This window comes from Colobus angolensis, unplaced genomic scaffold, assembly GCF_000951035.1.
Source record: "Colobus angolensis palliatus isolate OR3802 unplaced genomic scaffold, Cang.pa_1.0 Scaffold623, whole genome shotgun sequence".
Classification (NCBI taxonomy): Eukaryota; Metazoa; Chordata; class Mammalia; order Primates; family Cercopithecidae; genus Colobus; species Colobus angolensis.
In genome coordinates this window covers 175,518-191,846 of record NW_012119855.1, presented here as the reverse complement: position 1 = coordinate 191,846, position 16,329 = coordinate 175,518, and the positions used below count along the sequence as shown (strand labels likewise).

The 16,329-nt window shown below is 32.3% G+C and overlaps 1 protein-coding gene across 1 annotated transcript in view; it reads right to left on the bottom strand.

Annotated features, from left to right (window-relative positions):
- The window catches only part of ZDHHC17 (zinc finger, DHHC-type containing 17), a 96,964-nt gene that overhangs the window by 29,552 nt on the left and 51,083 nt on the right, over window positions 1–16,329 (bottom strand). The window contains exons 4-8 of the mRNA XM_011963754.1: window positions 15,358–15,435; window positions 14,622–14,766; window positions 8,931–8,995; window positions 8,114–8,276; window positions 1,915–2,040 (exon numbers count right to left, since the gene is read on the bottom strand). Coding sequence (XP_011819144.1) covers window positions 1,915–2,040; window positions 8,114–8,276; window positions 8,931–8,995; window positions 14,622–14,766; window positions 15,358–15,435 — 577 coding nt within the window. The remainder of the gene's footprint in view (window positions 1–1,914; window positions 2,041–8,113; window positions 8,277–8,930; window positions 8,996–14,621; window positions 14,767–15,357; window positions 15,436–16,329) is intronic.

The following is a 16,329-nucleotide window of genomic DNA, read 5'->3' as shown; positions in this document are numbered from 1 at the left end:
TAATTTTTAAATATATGATGGTTACATTCAACATTTAAAGATTACTCTCCCAATCATCATAGGTTTTTAAAAGTAACCTTTATAAAAATTTTAATATATTTAAAGCTACTAATGAAAAAAAGCAGGAAAAAGACTCCATTTCTGAACTCACCACAATGGTACACCAATGTTAAAATTGCACTAAACTTCTAAAGAAGTTCTTTTTTAAAAAATCACATCCAAACACATAAACCTGATGTATCATTTACTAACGCTAACTTTACATATTAATGCAACATCTAATATTTGTAAGTCATTTATGACTATATATATACACACACACACACACACACACACACACACACACGTAAAATAAAACTTCAAAATATTCACATTCAACAAAACGAAAGCACCAACATTGTGGGATTTTCCAAAGTAACACAAGATATTTTTATTACTAGCCTAAAATAAAACAGCCATTTTTCACTCTGTTGAGCAAAACAGCTCTAAATCCTAGAAAACTGAGCAACACAAAATAAATCATTTTCTGTATCATATCTAATAATTAAATAGAAGAGTTAACATGACATGCAAAAATTGTTCATTATTCTCAGCCATAGGGCTGAAAACAGCCAAGTTTATAAACTGTGAATCTAATTCTTCTAAGTAATGGACCAGGGGACTTCTCAACTGATTAAGGGAGTCCAAACTCCCATAAATAAAGGAGGCAATGCTTTCAAGTGTGCTTCTGTTTATCCCAAATTTGTCTTTTTGCCTTGGTAACAGATAGATCAATATTAACTTTAAATAATCAACATTGCCACTAGAACAGCCTAAAAACGATATACAAAAGATGGTACTCAAGACTTAATGCCACTCAAGTTGTGATTACTGACAAGTTAGCAGACATCTTGACAGTTATTTAGGTACATAAAGAAACTCTAAGGCAGTTAACTTCTTTTTTGTGGGAAATAAGATTGTGCAGAACCTAGACCCCCTCTATGGGGGGAAATATTCTAAGTTCTAGTATCATATTATTATAATTAGGCAACAGAGCCAACAGTCATACAATTTAAAACTGAAGGCATATAGATGATCTAAAATGAGCTTTCCATAGGAAAGTCAAGAATATAAGTTCTCTCTCTCTGAAAAAAGGTATACAACATATCACAAAAGAATGCAAAGCTCAAGTTAGAGCTGGAGTTATGAGTAGTTTAAAAAGATGTATTAGAACTAAGCTATTTCACAATTTATTATCATACTAACAAATGAGCATTCACTAGAAAAACCTTTATTTTTATCTATTACCTTACAAAAGCCCAGTTGAAATAATGAACCAAAATTTACACGAGTAGCCGATGGAGATTTAAATAATTTCATACATACCAGTCCTTCTTAATTATTAGACAGCCCCAAAAGGTCACCAACCAGGTAGGTAAGAGCCCTTGGAAACTTTGTTATTTACTTTCATTTACTCCGAGTACAATAATATTTTAAAAATTACATAGAGTAATGCCAAAATTAAAGGCTGTAAATACTCATGCTACGTAAGTGTGCCTATGAATCCTACTTAAAAAATTATATGTTGAAAATTTTCAGCCAGGCGTGGAGGCTCACACCTGTATTCCCAGCACTTTGGAAGGCCGAGGTGGGTGGATCACCTGAAGTCAGGTAAAGTCACCTGAAGTCACCATGGCCAACATAGTAAAACCCCATCTCTACTAAAAAAATACAAACATTAGCTGGGCATAGTGATGGACACCTATAACCCCAGCTACTCAGGAGGCTGAGGCACGAGAATCACTTTAAACCGGGAGGCAGAGGCTGCAGTGAGCCAAAATCTCGCCACTGCACTCCAGCCTGGGCGACAAGAGCAAAACTCCATTTCCAAAAAAAAAAAGAAAGAAAAAACAAAATCTTCAGTTATGAGTTTACCTTATCAGCTTTCAGCTTTCTAAGGAAGGACGGATTGTCATATCCTTTTGCTTGCCTTGCCTCTTGTAAGTGGTTGATCATCCACACATTTTTTCTCTGTTTTGCCAAATCAAGTGCTGATTCACCCTGATAATATAAATAGAAAAAATTCCTATTAAAAATTTAAAAGCAGCCTTAGTTACCTCTAAAGAACTTCTATAAAAATTAATTTACTGCCCTATTAACATTGTTTTGATATTGTGTAAAATAATTACTAAAAACACCTGCATCATTATATATTTCTTATTATGCTTTCCCAAAGAATAATCACAAAATGTATTTTCTCATCATATTCTGTAGATTTTATTTTTGCCTGCATTTTGACATATTAGAGAGCAAATCAAAAAGTAGGTATTTTAGTACCTGCTGGATCAGAGGCTATCACTAAGTTTATCAGTTATTTCATATTCTTTAAAAATTTCATTAGTAATAGTTACTGCTACAAAACACCTTGCTATAATATCAAGTTGCCAGAAATCTCTCAGTTTTATTTCAACAATGATAAGAGTCTTCAGAAGAGAATAGGAAAGAAAAGGAAAAGTCAGTCTCTACTTCTATCACTATTGTACTGGCATTCTTGATTTATATTCATTCACCCATCCAGAAGATTCCAAAGTAAATGAGAAATGATTTTTAAAAATAACAAATTCAAGTTATGAATTTGTATCCCCCTTTAATCCTAAGAAAAAGAATGCCAGGGAATTTACCTGATAGGAATAAAATGTATCAAAGTAAGAAACAAATAAGCATTCCCAATTTTAGGTCTATGCTTCTTTTTGCCTTAACTAATTTAAAATTTAAAATCTTATTTCTCCTTTTGCAAATCAGTCAGACACCTACATTTCCATTCTATTTAATGTCTTCCACTATCCACTTCTTCTAACAGAAAAGTGAAACTTTAAATGCTTATCAAAGTTTCAAGAATGTAAAGACGAATATTCAAAATTACTTTTAAAAAGTAAAACACACTGAAATTGTATTTCCAAAAACAAAGTCAAAAAGAATAAAGCCATAAACAGCCTTGGGGTGCCTTATTTATGAGGAATGATTACTTATCAAGTATAGGGTTTCTTTTTTTAATATTAAAAAATAAAAATAAACAACAAAATAAAACACACCACTGCCACCAACAGCAACAACTATTACAAAACAACAGTAACAACAAAAAGCCCAATCAATCCTTTAACATAAAGATCAATGGTATTCAGTAAGAAATGGGCTAATCTAGGAGTCTTCCACAAATAGGGATATTTACTTTAAAATATTGCCTTACCTATTCCAAAATTCCATCACCTAAGTTGTCAGAACCAACTAATTAATCCAAACTATAAAGATTACCTGAATAAAAGCAATCCCTTGGGTAACAACTCCCCGGGAATATCCTGCAGTTGCCTCGGTCCAGCTGAGCATCCCTTCCACTAGAGGGCCATGTGACACCTAAGGATTGCCTAGACAAAAAGATTGAGGGAGCTTTAAAATATCTTTCAACTACTCCTCTAGTCATCTAACTGTTTTTGTATAGTTATTTTATTCAGCTGGTAAAATAAACACTCAATTCATTTAAGGTAGTATATTGAAACCAGGGTTCTGAGTTAAGTCTGTATTTATTTGATCACTCCATGTCTCAGCCAAAATAATAAATAATACTAACAATAGCAACAACAGCAAGCATTTACATGGAGTAATTATAGACTATGTAACTGTTAATAAAAGAAAGTATTCAAAAGTTTTGGTCAGATAAACATTATGGTTGGGGGTAAGATCACTCAACATTTCACCTATGTAAGGTTGAATTTCATTGTCAAAATTAAAAAAAAAAAATTCCTTGGAGACCATCTAGGTCAGGTATTTAAGAGGTAATACAAAACTGTTTTCTAAAAACAGTCTCTTACCTCATTTCAAGAAACTATAAAAGAGGTCTTTCAATACGTTAACGAACAGAGCTCAGTAATTTTACATTCTGTACAAGCTAAAAACTATGTCTTTTGATAAGTTTAGAAAGAAAAGATTATAACTGCTTGGGCAGCACTCAGAGATTAACTGTTCCTCCCAAACTCAATTCATCTAAATTTATCAGTATAACCAAAAACATATGCTAAGGATTATTATTTTTTTAATCACAAATGAGATACTACCACAAAAGGGATTACTGGGTAAGGCCATAATTGTGTTTTGTTTCCTATTCTCAGTATTCCAAATCACTTGTTTCCCCTGTTGTTGCTTTACAAGAAGAGATTTAAATTTATTTCATGTAGCTATTATCTATGGGCTTGGTTCTTAAAGTCTTTTGAGTCTTTTCTGATGACAGCCACTTTTCTTCTTCCCAGAAGAATGCTGATACACGTAACTGTTTTTCAATAATTTCAGGGATCCATGGACTCACACCTTCCCCAACCAAAGTCCACTGGGGGGACTCCAGATAAAAAAAACCTAGGGTATACAGCTATTCCTCATCCTTCTAAAGATGAAAACAGCAATTTTAAAGTTACCTATCATTTAGTATAAATTGTCTTTAAAGTAAGTTCTATCTTATTTTGATAAAGGAACATTTGTTTATACACGAAAAGAACTGAGCAACTAATATGTAAAGGTAAATCTCTAGTTAATATAAAGAAAGATTTCTAAGAAACTTATATATAGAAAATAGGTATTTTAGAGAAGGGGGATCTTACAGAATTATTATAACACAAAGTGTAATTTTTCATATTCTTTGAAAAATATAACTTTTTATAGCTATTAAAGCCATAGCCAGATTTGCAGGCTGCATCTTCTTGTTATAATCCATTATTATCAACAAGATTCTTTCTTAAGACTTAAAAATGGAAAAATATATAGGTATAAATAAATTTGGTTAAATTCCTGGACAAATATTCTAGGTATTTTCTTAAATAAATGTTTCCTTTTCAAAACTGGCAGCACTTTAAGTTTACTTAATTAGCTTAATAGTTAACACAGCTAAAAGACACCACTTCAAATTAAATATTACCAAACAGAACCAATTCCTATCACCTTCACCACAAAAAGTACTTCTCCTTCAGTCTTCACAATCTCAACATGTGATATCACAAGATGCTCGGTTACCCAAAACAAAACCTGAATCATCAATGATGGTTTCTTTTATCCCTATACCTAATCTACCTTCTTATTTCTACTTTAAAATATCCTCTCCAAATGCAGTCATTTCTCTCTACCTCTACTCCTCTGATCCTAGGCTAAGCTAACATTATCACTTGTCTGATTTATTGCAACAGTCTAACTGATCTCCATCTTTTCCATTTGCTTAACTCTTCAATGCATTCTCCATACATCAACCAAAGTAATGTTTAAAAAATATTTAAAACAAAAAGCAGATCATATAATCAGCCTACATAAATCCTTTCAACTGTTTCCCATGACTGAGAATACAATTAAAGCTCCTTATCATTGCATTGCATGATATAGCACCTGCCTTTCTCCAAGTGACTTCACCACCTTGCTCACTGTACTCTGGCCACACTGTCCTTATTTCTGCACCTCAAACATGGCAATCTCACTCCTGTTTAAGACTTCGCACTTGCATGTTCCTCTACATGGGAAGTTTTTTCGTTTTTTCCCATGTATCTCTGTGTAACTGATCCCTTCTCATTACATAATTCTGAAAGCAAATGTCATCTCCTCAGGGGCATTCCCAAATCACTCTCACCGGATGTGGTCCTTCCATCCCAGTCACTCTATCACATTTGCCTTTTATTATTATTCACTTATTGGCTGTTTCCTCAACAGAATGTTATGTTCTGAAAGAATAGGGACCTTATTTGTCTTGAACAATGTGACTCCCCACCACCCACCACTGAACAAGAATTTGTTAAATGAATAAATACATGGTTTCTATTAGAAGGTGATGACTTAAGTATGTTGGGAATGCCTCTGAGGCAGATCCCCATTTTAAGAAAAGGCATTTGATACTCATTTCATCTTTTTAATTATATACCAAGCGCTTTTAAAACAAAAATCTACTTTGTCACCAGTGTAGATACAGGTAATTTTTCTCCTGAAAGTATAAATGTTCCCTGAGCAAATACAATAAATTCCATTTATTTTCTTTAGAAGTACCATCACTCCAGAAGCTACCAGGGAATTACATGAAAAAAATTTTTTGTCAACAGCCAACCTTGATTACATGTGACAGATAAAGTTTAAACATTAATAAAAAAACATAACTAGAAAAAAAAATTGAATTTAAATAAAAGCTTTAAGGTATAATAATTAGCTCAATTACAGACACTGTAGACTCTGGAAAGTATTCACATGAACTACAATAGTTAAGGAAGCTACCTTCTATTTCATTGTTTCTTGGTACCAAATAACTCTTGTGCCTGAACCTATAAAACATTAAAAATACAAAGTTCAAAATCATTTAAATAATTTTAAATATCTCTACTCTTACCATTAACTTTCTGTTGAAATTTGCTGTATTCATTTTACTAAGAGTAATTTAAAAGTTTATGCAATGGCTAATGAGAAGTACAAGTCTTCATTATTTACTTGCAAAGACACTGAATTTAAAAACCATTCCTCAAATCCCAATGACTGTGACTGAATTTAACCTAATTTTATATGAACAGAAAATATACTTTTAAAAGCTCTAAAAACATACAACACTAGTTTCAAACTCCAGAACTGTGTAGTCATTTTACTGTCATAATTCTTTGGTATTACTGTAATTTCTATACACTGATATGGCTACTGACAGAAGGTCTACAGAGTCTTACTATTTGTCAAACTAAAATTAATCCTGTTTTTTCAATAATACTAAGTATCTTTAAATGTATTCCTCGCACATGATCACCTTAGGAATAGCTGTCTGGTAGCAACGAGAAAAAAAGTAGTAACACTCTAATTCAGATAATAAAACATGAGGTAATCTCACATAATTTTCTTATAGGTATATTGATCATGTTTAGTCAAACTTCTCTTTTCTTAACCTTCAGACCTGGGGTCAGCTAATTTACTCATTCCAGTGTTATAAACTTTTAAGAGCATCCTGTTTAAAAACATTTAAAAGGCAAACATTTCTTTCTCTATAATTTCTGAAGTGGCAGAGAGGTATCCTAGCAGTCATGAAAATTACCTTCGGTAAAACTCAAGACTACATAAATCTTCATTTACTCAGTCAATAAATACCTAGAGTGCCCACTGAGTATCACGCACTATGATATGCTGACTTTCTTCTTTCCCTATGTTTAGTGGCAGATACGAAACTATTCTGATCACTTTTGTTAGGGACGAGAAGACTTGAAATTTTTTTAAAAGGAAAGAAAGAAAAAAATACATTATTTTATCAATATCTTACAGTTTCCAATATTAATTTACTTTTAAGTCAATGTTTGTAATTAGACTATTTCTAAAAATTGATAAGCTTAATCAATTATGCTCTATAAAACTAGTCAGTAACTGAATCAAGGAAGAACAAACTATTCATTGGAACATAAACAGATACCCTGATCCAGCAGGAGATAACCTACTTTTTGATTGGCCATTTCAGATTAGTATGTGTCTTGAACCCCCTTCATATTTAATTAGCACAAATCCCTTAGAAATTTAAGAAACATAACTCAGAAAATACCATAAATTATAGTCAAAATTAAAGAACATTTGTCAATGGGTACAGTTACTTATGAATGCACATTATTAAAAGATGCTGTTTAAAGTAATTTTACAGAACAAGTTCGTTGCTGAAAGACATGGTGGATCCTGAAGCTTTAAAAATGAAAAGAAATAACCAAAATTTGAGACTAGCAATAGAACCTTATTGCATGTATTAATAAAATGTTTACTGATTTCTAAATGTTTTGAGAGTAAATGTTAATTGTGCTTGGCTCTTAAATAATATTGTAACTTTTCCTGGATTAGTCCACCATGGTGGAGTGGGGGTCCTCCTATAAACACCATAAAGGCATTTATCAAATTTAAATCTCTTGACCTTTTAAAAAATAAGACAATAAAATAACCAAGTCAAAGAATTACTAAAATGTATTATGCATAATGTGGTTTAACTATAAACTTTTACTGAAGAAGTTTCTTTCAACTCTGATAGTCTATGAAAAACTTGTTTTATTACAGAATTCATATATTAGTAGCCACAATTCATACAGTATTATCAATATAGAATATTTTTTACCTTGATATTCTGGGCATCAACATTAGCTCCAGCTTCCAGAAGAAGGCTAATGACTGTGGTATTCCCTGCTAGTACTGCCCAATGCAGAGCAGTGTTTTTGTGATACTTGTCACCAAGGTTAACTGAAACATTGAATGTTAAAAGCAATCTAGTTGGATCCACACTGAAAAGGAAAAAAAAAACAAACAAACAACAACAACAACCCTAATTTCAATTATAGAAATTATTACAAATACTAAACTGATTATGCTTACAGTAGCATTCCATTTTGGAACACTTCTATTTTAACCTACTCAACAACTTTACAATCAATAATGACAATACTCTAATATGAAGTATTAAGTATGTACGACACCATATAAAGTAATGTATTAATAGTTTCAGGGAATAAGCAACTTGTCCTGACATTTTCTATTTTTGACTTAGAAATGGATGTCATTAATACGTATACAATTAAAGAATAACTTTTTTTAAATTTAAATTTGGAGTCTTCCAAAAGTAATCTAAGACAACTTACTAATTAATACAGTAAATTTGTCAATATGTAAATCACATGAAAAAATTAATCACTTTTTAAAAAAAGAGAACTTCCTTGCTTAGAAATTGTTAAAAGGGAAATAGATTAAGGAAGCTCTAATCACTGAGGGAGAGATAGCAGAGACACCAAAACATCCAAAATGGTAATTTATGCATACTATAGTCATAATAAAAATTGTAAATATTAGTGAGTATAGTACTAACTGCTTTTTCCTCTCTCTTACTTCACATTGTATTATGCTGAAATGGCCTGAATAAGTTTTTTATAGTCATTACATACCTATGTGTTCTATATGCTGCCCACATTAAAGGCGTCATTCCATTCTGATCCATCATATCTACATCCTGATAAAGTAAAAAGAAAAAAGTCAGACAGTTAAATTATAAGTTCATAACCAAATCTGCTTGGAAAAATCTAATCTATATATAACAGGAGAAGCAAATATAATACTACTCAATCAAGGATAAATGTATGAAACTTTCTCTTTCTTAACTTTAAAATAAAACTCTTGTCACTATATACTCTAGTTAACATATATCATGCTTTTACAGTATTCCCTTTTAAGATATTTTAATCAGACTTTCAATGTTTCACATTTAAAATTCTTAACCTCTTCTGACCTTTCAACCACAAAAGACAGGTTAAGTGATTGAAGTTTCTGAAAAACTTGTTTACACTAATGCATAAGAGAGAATGACAAAACTATTTATTCTTAGGCATTTCAAAACAAAAAATAAAAAGAACTGACATTTTAATATACTTAAAGTTTTTATTGTTACATGTACATTTTTAGAGTTAAATGACTCTGCAGTTTGTGGGGAAAAGCAACACACTAAAGCAATCCCCCTGCCTTCCCACCATTTTCACCATTTTTCGGCTCATTATTTTGGTATTTACCTCCACATCTTGAAATAAGATGTTTGAATTGGTACTTCTTGATTTTTCAGTTTCAGGCATTATTTTGAAACTCCTTAGTATAAAAAATGTGAATTTTTCTCTTTCCTCTCTGCTACATCACAAAAACTCGCCTTTCCTATCCTTTCCTCTCAAGAGATCTATTGTAATTCTGGTTAATATAAACATTTAATACTTGATATGTATTATTAGAAAGATGCATAAATACTATTCCCAGTCAAACCATGTAATAAATCACTATTTTTCCTCTTTTACTCAATTTTTTGCTTTCCCTGGCACCATCTTTTCCCCACTCTTGCTTAGTTTTTAGCAAATTATAACTAAAACTTCCACCTATTAAACCAAAACTCTTTCCTAGTTATCTAATTCTCCTTGTGCAAGACTTTCTGATGTATCAGGGACTCTTATCAGTTTCAGTGCTCTGAAACTACCTTTCCTAACCCACTCCATTCTGAACTGATTATCCTCTATGCCTGAAACATCTGTCTCATTAACCTGGAGTACTTTGAAAATAAAAATCATCTCAAACCAATCTTTATATTCTCAGTGTCCAGCAGAGTAGATGATCAAAAACCATTTATTAAAGGAAAAGACATGCTTATCTATCTATTTCTCTAGGCTTGGCTTTAGAATAAGACATGGTTTTGAATTCCTAGCTCCATCACATGCTATGAGATTGTAGGCTAAATTACTTTAATTCTTAGTCTTAGCTTCCTCATTAAAAAATGTGAAATACAAATAACTTCATAAGACTTCTGTGAAGATTAAATAATGTGTGCAAAGCATCTAGTCAACAGCCAAGAATATAATGGATCTTCAATAAATATTAAGTTTCTTCTTCTTCCCTACCCCATCTCCCATTCCTGAATTACATTAAGAAAGCAGTTCTAATTCAAGTTGTATTACCTAATTTACCAATCAGTGGAGAGAGGAGACAGTTACAGTAAGCACAATGTAAAAACACTATCTCTATGCAGCAGTTCTCTGTGAGCCACTGTTAGCGATGGGAATATGTCTCAAATGTGAACATTATCCAAGCATATTGAAGAAAAAAAATCTGAGAACCACTACATCAGATAAGTAAAGCACTTCCTTGGATGTCATTAGCTTTAGTCACTCAGCATGCATACTGTAACAGAATGTTATGCCTTATCCATTACAAATCCATTTCTGGATTTACTTTATTTATTTATTTATTTTTTTTTTTTTTTAATTTTTTTTGAGGCAGAGTCTCGCTCTGTCGCCCAGACTGGAGTGCAGTGGCCGGATCTCAGCTCACTGCAAGCTCCACCTCCTGGGTTTATGCCATTCTCCTGCCTCAGCCTCCCGAGTAGCTGGGACTACAGGCGCCCGCCACCTTGCCCGGCTAGTTTTTTTTTTTTTGTATTTTTAGTAGAGACGGGGTTTCACCGTGTTAGCCAGGATGGTCTCGATCTCCTGACCTCGTGATCCGCCCGTCTCGGCCTCCCAAAGTGCTGGGATTACAGGCTTGAGCCACCGCACCCGGCCAGATTTACTTTAATAGTGTTGTCAGGAATATCTTCTGCAACCTCACTCAACATTTCCAATACGCAAGTTCATTTTTAAAAATAATCCTGTGACTTAAAAAAAAAGTTTTCTGAAGAAACAACAAACTTCCTTATTTCTTATATGAGAAGGAACTATTGTGACTTCTTTTACTCCTAATTTCCGTAGTTTGAAGAAAGCTCAACCAAATTTCAGGTCTAATTAAAGCAAGCATGTAAATTCTTGTTTAAGTTTCTTCTTCTTCTTAGTTGTCTTTTCATATCCTTTTTAAAAACTGATAGTATTAAAAATATCAATAAATAAAAAAATGTAAAATCATGGCACATCTCTAGAGTACTAAAAGAAAAATGAAATTCAACCTTTTCTCTCTTTGGGTCGGGATTTAAAACTTGGTACTTCTTTTCCAAGTTCAGCCTGGACGTATGGGTATTCTCTATTAGGAAGAATTAACAAGCCCAGATCAAAAGCTTATGGGAATTCCATGATCAACAGGGCTCCATAACTTAGCATTCCCCTTTTTCTCCTGAAAATCATCCAAAAGAATTGGTAGTGAGCACTAAATATATTTAACAATATAACTAAAACAAAACAATTGTGAAGAATAGAATGACAAAACTGAATGAAAATGTTATATACCCTAACAATATAAAATTGATATAATTAACAAAAAAATGGGAAAATGGAAAAAGGTTGAAATGAAAATATGCTGAGAGCCTCATCTATAGTAGCCATGAATCAAAGAAAATTATCTAAAGCTGAAAAATCAAGTAATAGAAATGTAGTAAAAATTTATCAGAACATAGTTAACATTAAGAAAAACAATATTATTGACTAAAGTTGGTAAAAGAGAAATGGAAGAAGAAATAAAAATATGCTAATTTTATTACTGCTTATAATTAGGAACTACGTAATCAGAACTAATAAAATTTGAGCAACCATCTGACTGGAGAGAGAGAAACTGTGTGACTATCTGAGGAAAGAATATACCAGCAGAAGAAACAGCAAGCAAAAGGCCCTCAGACAACATCAAGTCAGAGTTGCTGAAAAAGTAGCAAAAAAACTAGTGCAGTTAAAGCACAGTGATGACAGGGAGATGGCAGAAGTGGAGCTCAAGAGGTACCCAGGGGCTAAACTGCACAGTGCTCTAGCACAGAGAAAAACTTTGGGCCCTTACAGTATGATGCAATGCACATTGGAACAGTGTCTTTTACAATATATTAGTGTATACATGTTGAGTATCCTTTATCTAAAATGCTTGGTACCAGAAGTGTTTGAATATGTGTTTTTTTTCATATGTTGAAATATTTGCATATATATATTAAAATATTGAGAATGGGACAAAAGTCTAAATGTGAAATTCATTCATCTTTCATATACACCTTATACACACAGCCTGAAGGCAATTTTATCCAATATTTTAAATAATTTTGTACATGAAACGGTGTGTGTACAATGAACTATCAGAAAACAAAGGTGTCAGGGGTGGAATTTTCCACTTGTGGCATCATGTTGGCACTCAAAACGTTTTGGATTTCGAAACATTCTGGATTTTCAGATTACAGATGTTTAATCTGTACATGGAGTAAAATCTCAGAAAATATACACTACATGATTAAAGGAAGTAACCTCAGAGAGATGGCCAAGGGGAGAGGTGAGATTTCATTTTCTAAGTCATATTCTATTATGCTTGAATATTTCATAATAAACATGTATTATCTTTGTGTGCATAAAAAAAATTTACTCATGAAAACAAAACTATTTCTCAGACATTTATCATCATCATCATCATCATCACCATCATGCATTTTTTTTGTACCAAAAGCACTGTGACAGGTAGAAATCCTGCCCTCTGAGAATTTTATAGCCTATCTACTATATTAGAGGTTACAAAGATTAATGAAATCATCCAAACTCTAAGATTAAAAAAAAGACCATGAAGACTCAAAAATGTATACTACCTCTCTTTCCCAGTTAAAAACTGAAAGAAAAAAAGTGAGCGTGCATTGTAGATTTATTCTGCAATATGGAAGGCCACTGAAGACCTTGTGATGTGCTATAGCACCATTTACTGCTTCAACCTTTGTTCTAGAAAAAACTGCAGAATAACAAGAATAACCTCCTATAGCAGTTGCTCTCCAGAGATGGCCCCCCATAAACCTGGCCTCTTGGTATTCACACCCTTGTGTGGTCCCTTCCCACCGCTGATTATGGCCCTGTTAACTCACTTTAAGTGACAGAAAGAAGAAAACCTGTTGCTGTGTCAGTTCAAGACCTAAGACTTAAAAAGGCAAAACAGCTTCTACTTTTGTTCTTTTGGGAGCTCTAAGCCAATATGTAAGAAGTCTAGTTTCTCTGCTGGAAAGACCACATGGACTGGTATTGAAAAGTAGAACTTCTGACACTACATAGAGAAAGAAAGAGGTCTTGCTGCCCCAGCCTCCCAGTTAAGCAGTTTGTGCCGTTCCTATCAAGTCACAAGATATGTGAGCCAATCTTCCAGCTCAGTCAAGTCCCCAGACAACTCTACCCACCAGTCGTTTCACCAGCCAAGGAGAAAAACCATCCAGTCAAGCCCACAAAATTGTGAGACATATTAATTGGTTGGTATTGTTCTTAAGCCATTAGATTTTGGGGGTAGTTTTTTTAACACAGCAATAGGCAATAATAACTCCCCTCCCCTTCCAGCAATTAACTTAATCAGTCTATGCCTCTTTTCCTAAACTATAATGCACAACACAACTGCCACTGCTTGAGACTGCCAACAACAAATACTGTAAAGCCTTCATTAAAAGAAATAGTATTCAAATTCTAAATCCGCATATAATTTTAAATTAACAATAAATACATGTTGATAGCAACACATTAAATACATCTATCTTAGTAATTCTTATGATGAGATCCTTACTTATAAAACTAATGTTCAAATATAACCAGAAAAAACACATGAAAGAAAAACTAAAACTGAGTGACATTACTTTTAACAAAATACATTTATTACAAAAACATGATTATACAAACTGGTAATATTTAATGTGATTATGGTCACTGCATATTCAAGAAAAATCAGGAACAACCACTTAAAATATGATGTTTTTCTGATAAGAAGCAGCATTATCTTATACAACAGAAACTGATTTTTAAAAATGTATCCGTCTCAAAAGATATTTAATATAGAAAATAACCAATAAATAAGTTCAAAAAAGTTTAGATGAATTCAGATGATACATTCAAAATACATAATGAAAAAATAGATACTTATATTTTCTCTCTTAATTTCTGAGCTTTATCTCCATCACTCTTGGAAATAAAAATCCCAACTTAATCATTATCTGGTTCATGATTTTCGTGCTGACTTTTATGTTAGGTATATTAAATATCTCCATATCAAACTAACTATATTTATGTTCTTCATTCATCAGAAAGTGCTATTTAAATATCAACAGGTTGTTACATATGCAACACCAATAATATTAGGCATTTAAACTATGAAGAACATCTGATTAAAATCCATACCGAGATTTTTTTTACCTGTCCTTTTGCTATGAGATAAGCAACAATTGAGGTATGTCCAAACTGAGCAGCCAGATGAATACAGCTACATCCTTCTCCATCAATCAATGAAGGATCTGCACCATATTTCATTAGTTGCACAACCATGGATAGATGGCCTTGTCTAAAACATAAATGAATAAATACTTAGATATATAAGGTTATTTAAAACAGGATCCTCTGGAAAGAGCTTTTTTAAAAAAGATATGGTGGAAAGATTACATATGTACTTTGAAAAGTTATTTTAAAATAGATACATGTCAAAACACATTTAGGATTTTATGGTTCTTAAAAGTCTTAACTAGATTAACAGTCTGGAAATGTATGGAGGTACTCATAACTTATTTAATATATAGTAAATAATTACTGTATTCTATTATGTTCATTCTAATAGTATCTCAATCATTCCAAGAAATGAGCTAATTCTTTCATTGTAAATATATATATGCTGCAAAACTATTACATTTAGAAAGCCACAGTTTAACCCGATCTTATAACTAACTGAATTAATATCAGCATGGCCAGGGAAACTTTGGACAATAAACTTTTGCTTCTTTACAGGTAATATTTCACAATAAAACATTAGCATATAAATGATATTAACTAATGGCATAATAAGCGCTCCTATTCATTTTAATGTATCATTTTTTTAAAGTTGTTCATTTATATACTAATAAAGGAACCAAAGGAAAAAAATCCAGAAGCAAATTTAAACCTTGTGGCCCAGTGCAATGGAGTTGAATTCAGGTCTCCTCCAAGTTGATCCACAATAGCACCTTTCGAAATATAGTATCTGTAAGACAAAATTTATAATAATTTAAATAACTTTCATTTTCAATTTTAAGAAATTATGTGAAAAATAAGTAAATACATGTTTTCCATTTCAGATCTCATGCTAGTTTGAACCTGTGAAAATAAATAATCTTTTGTGGTTGTGTAAAAAACATATTTAGCAGAATTTTACGTCAAATACATCATTTTATTTTGTTCCAGAATAAGGAAAAGAAAAATAACTTTTAAGTTATAAAAAAAAAAAAAGAATAAAAATGCCAAAAAAAAATCACATAAAAAAGAAGGTACTCAAAGAACTACAAAGATTTGAATAGTAGCATATAGAAAATTGAAATTAGAATAGTTGCAGAATAGGCAAGACATGGTCTACCTTGGGTAGCTCAGCTTTTTAAGCCTAACTTCCCTTAAGATTACTGTAGATTAAATCAAACAATATACGTATAACATAAAGGTTCTTTACTATGCCTTATTTCTTGTGCCTTTAAAGCCATGTTGCTTGAAAAAGAAATAGCAACTTTATTATTAGATTAGTAAGCTTAATATTAACAGCATAATATCTTTTTTTTGAGAGAGAGAGATAGCATCTCATTATATTGCCCAGGCAGGTCTCAAACTCCTGGACTCTAACAATCCTCCTACTTTGGACTCCCAAAGTGCTGGGATTACAGGAGTGAGCAGCCGCACCCTGCTGTCATAACATCTTGATAACTTCTGAAGTGAACAAGATCTAGCTGTTCATTACAATGCTTTCTTTGGGAATAATCAATGCAATAAATCCTGAATATAAATGATCTAAGGCATATGATATCAAATACTTGACATATGTATACCCTTAAACTGTTCTAAGTGATTATTGCTCTAGATCAGTAATGCATTTACTCTTAATGCACATAGC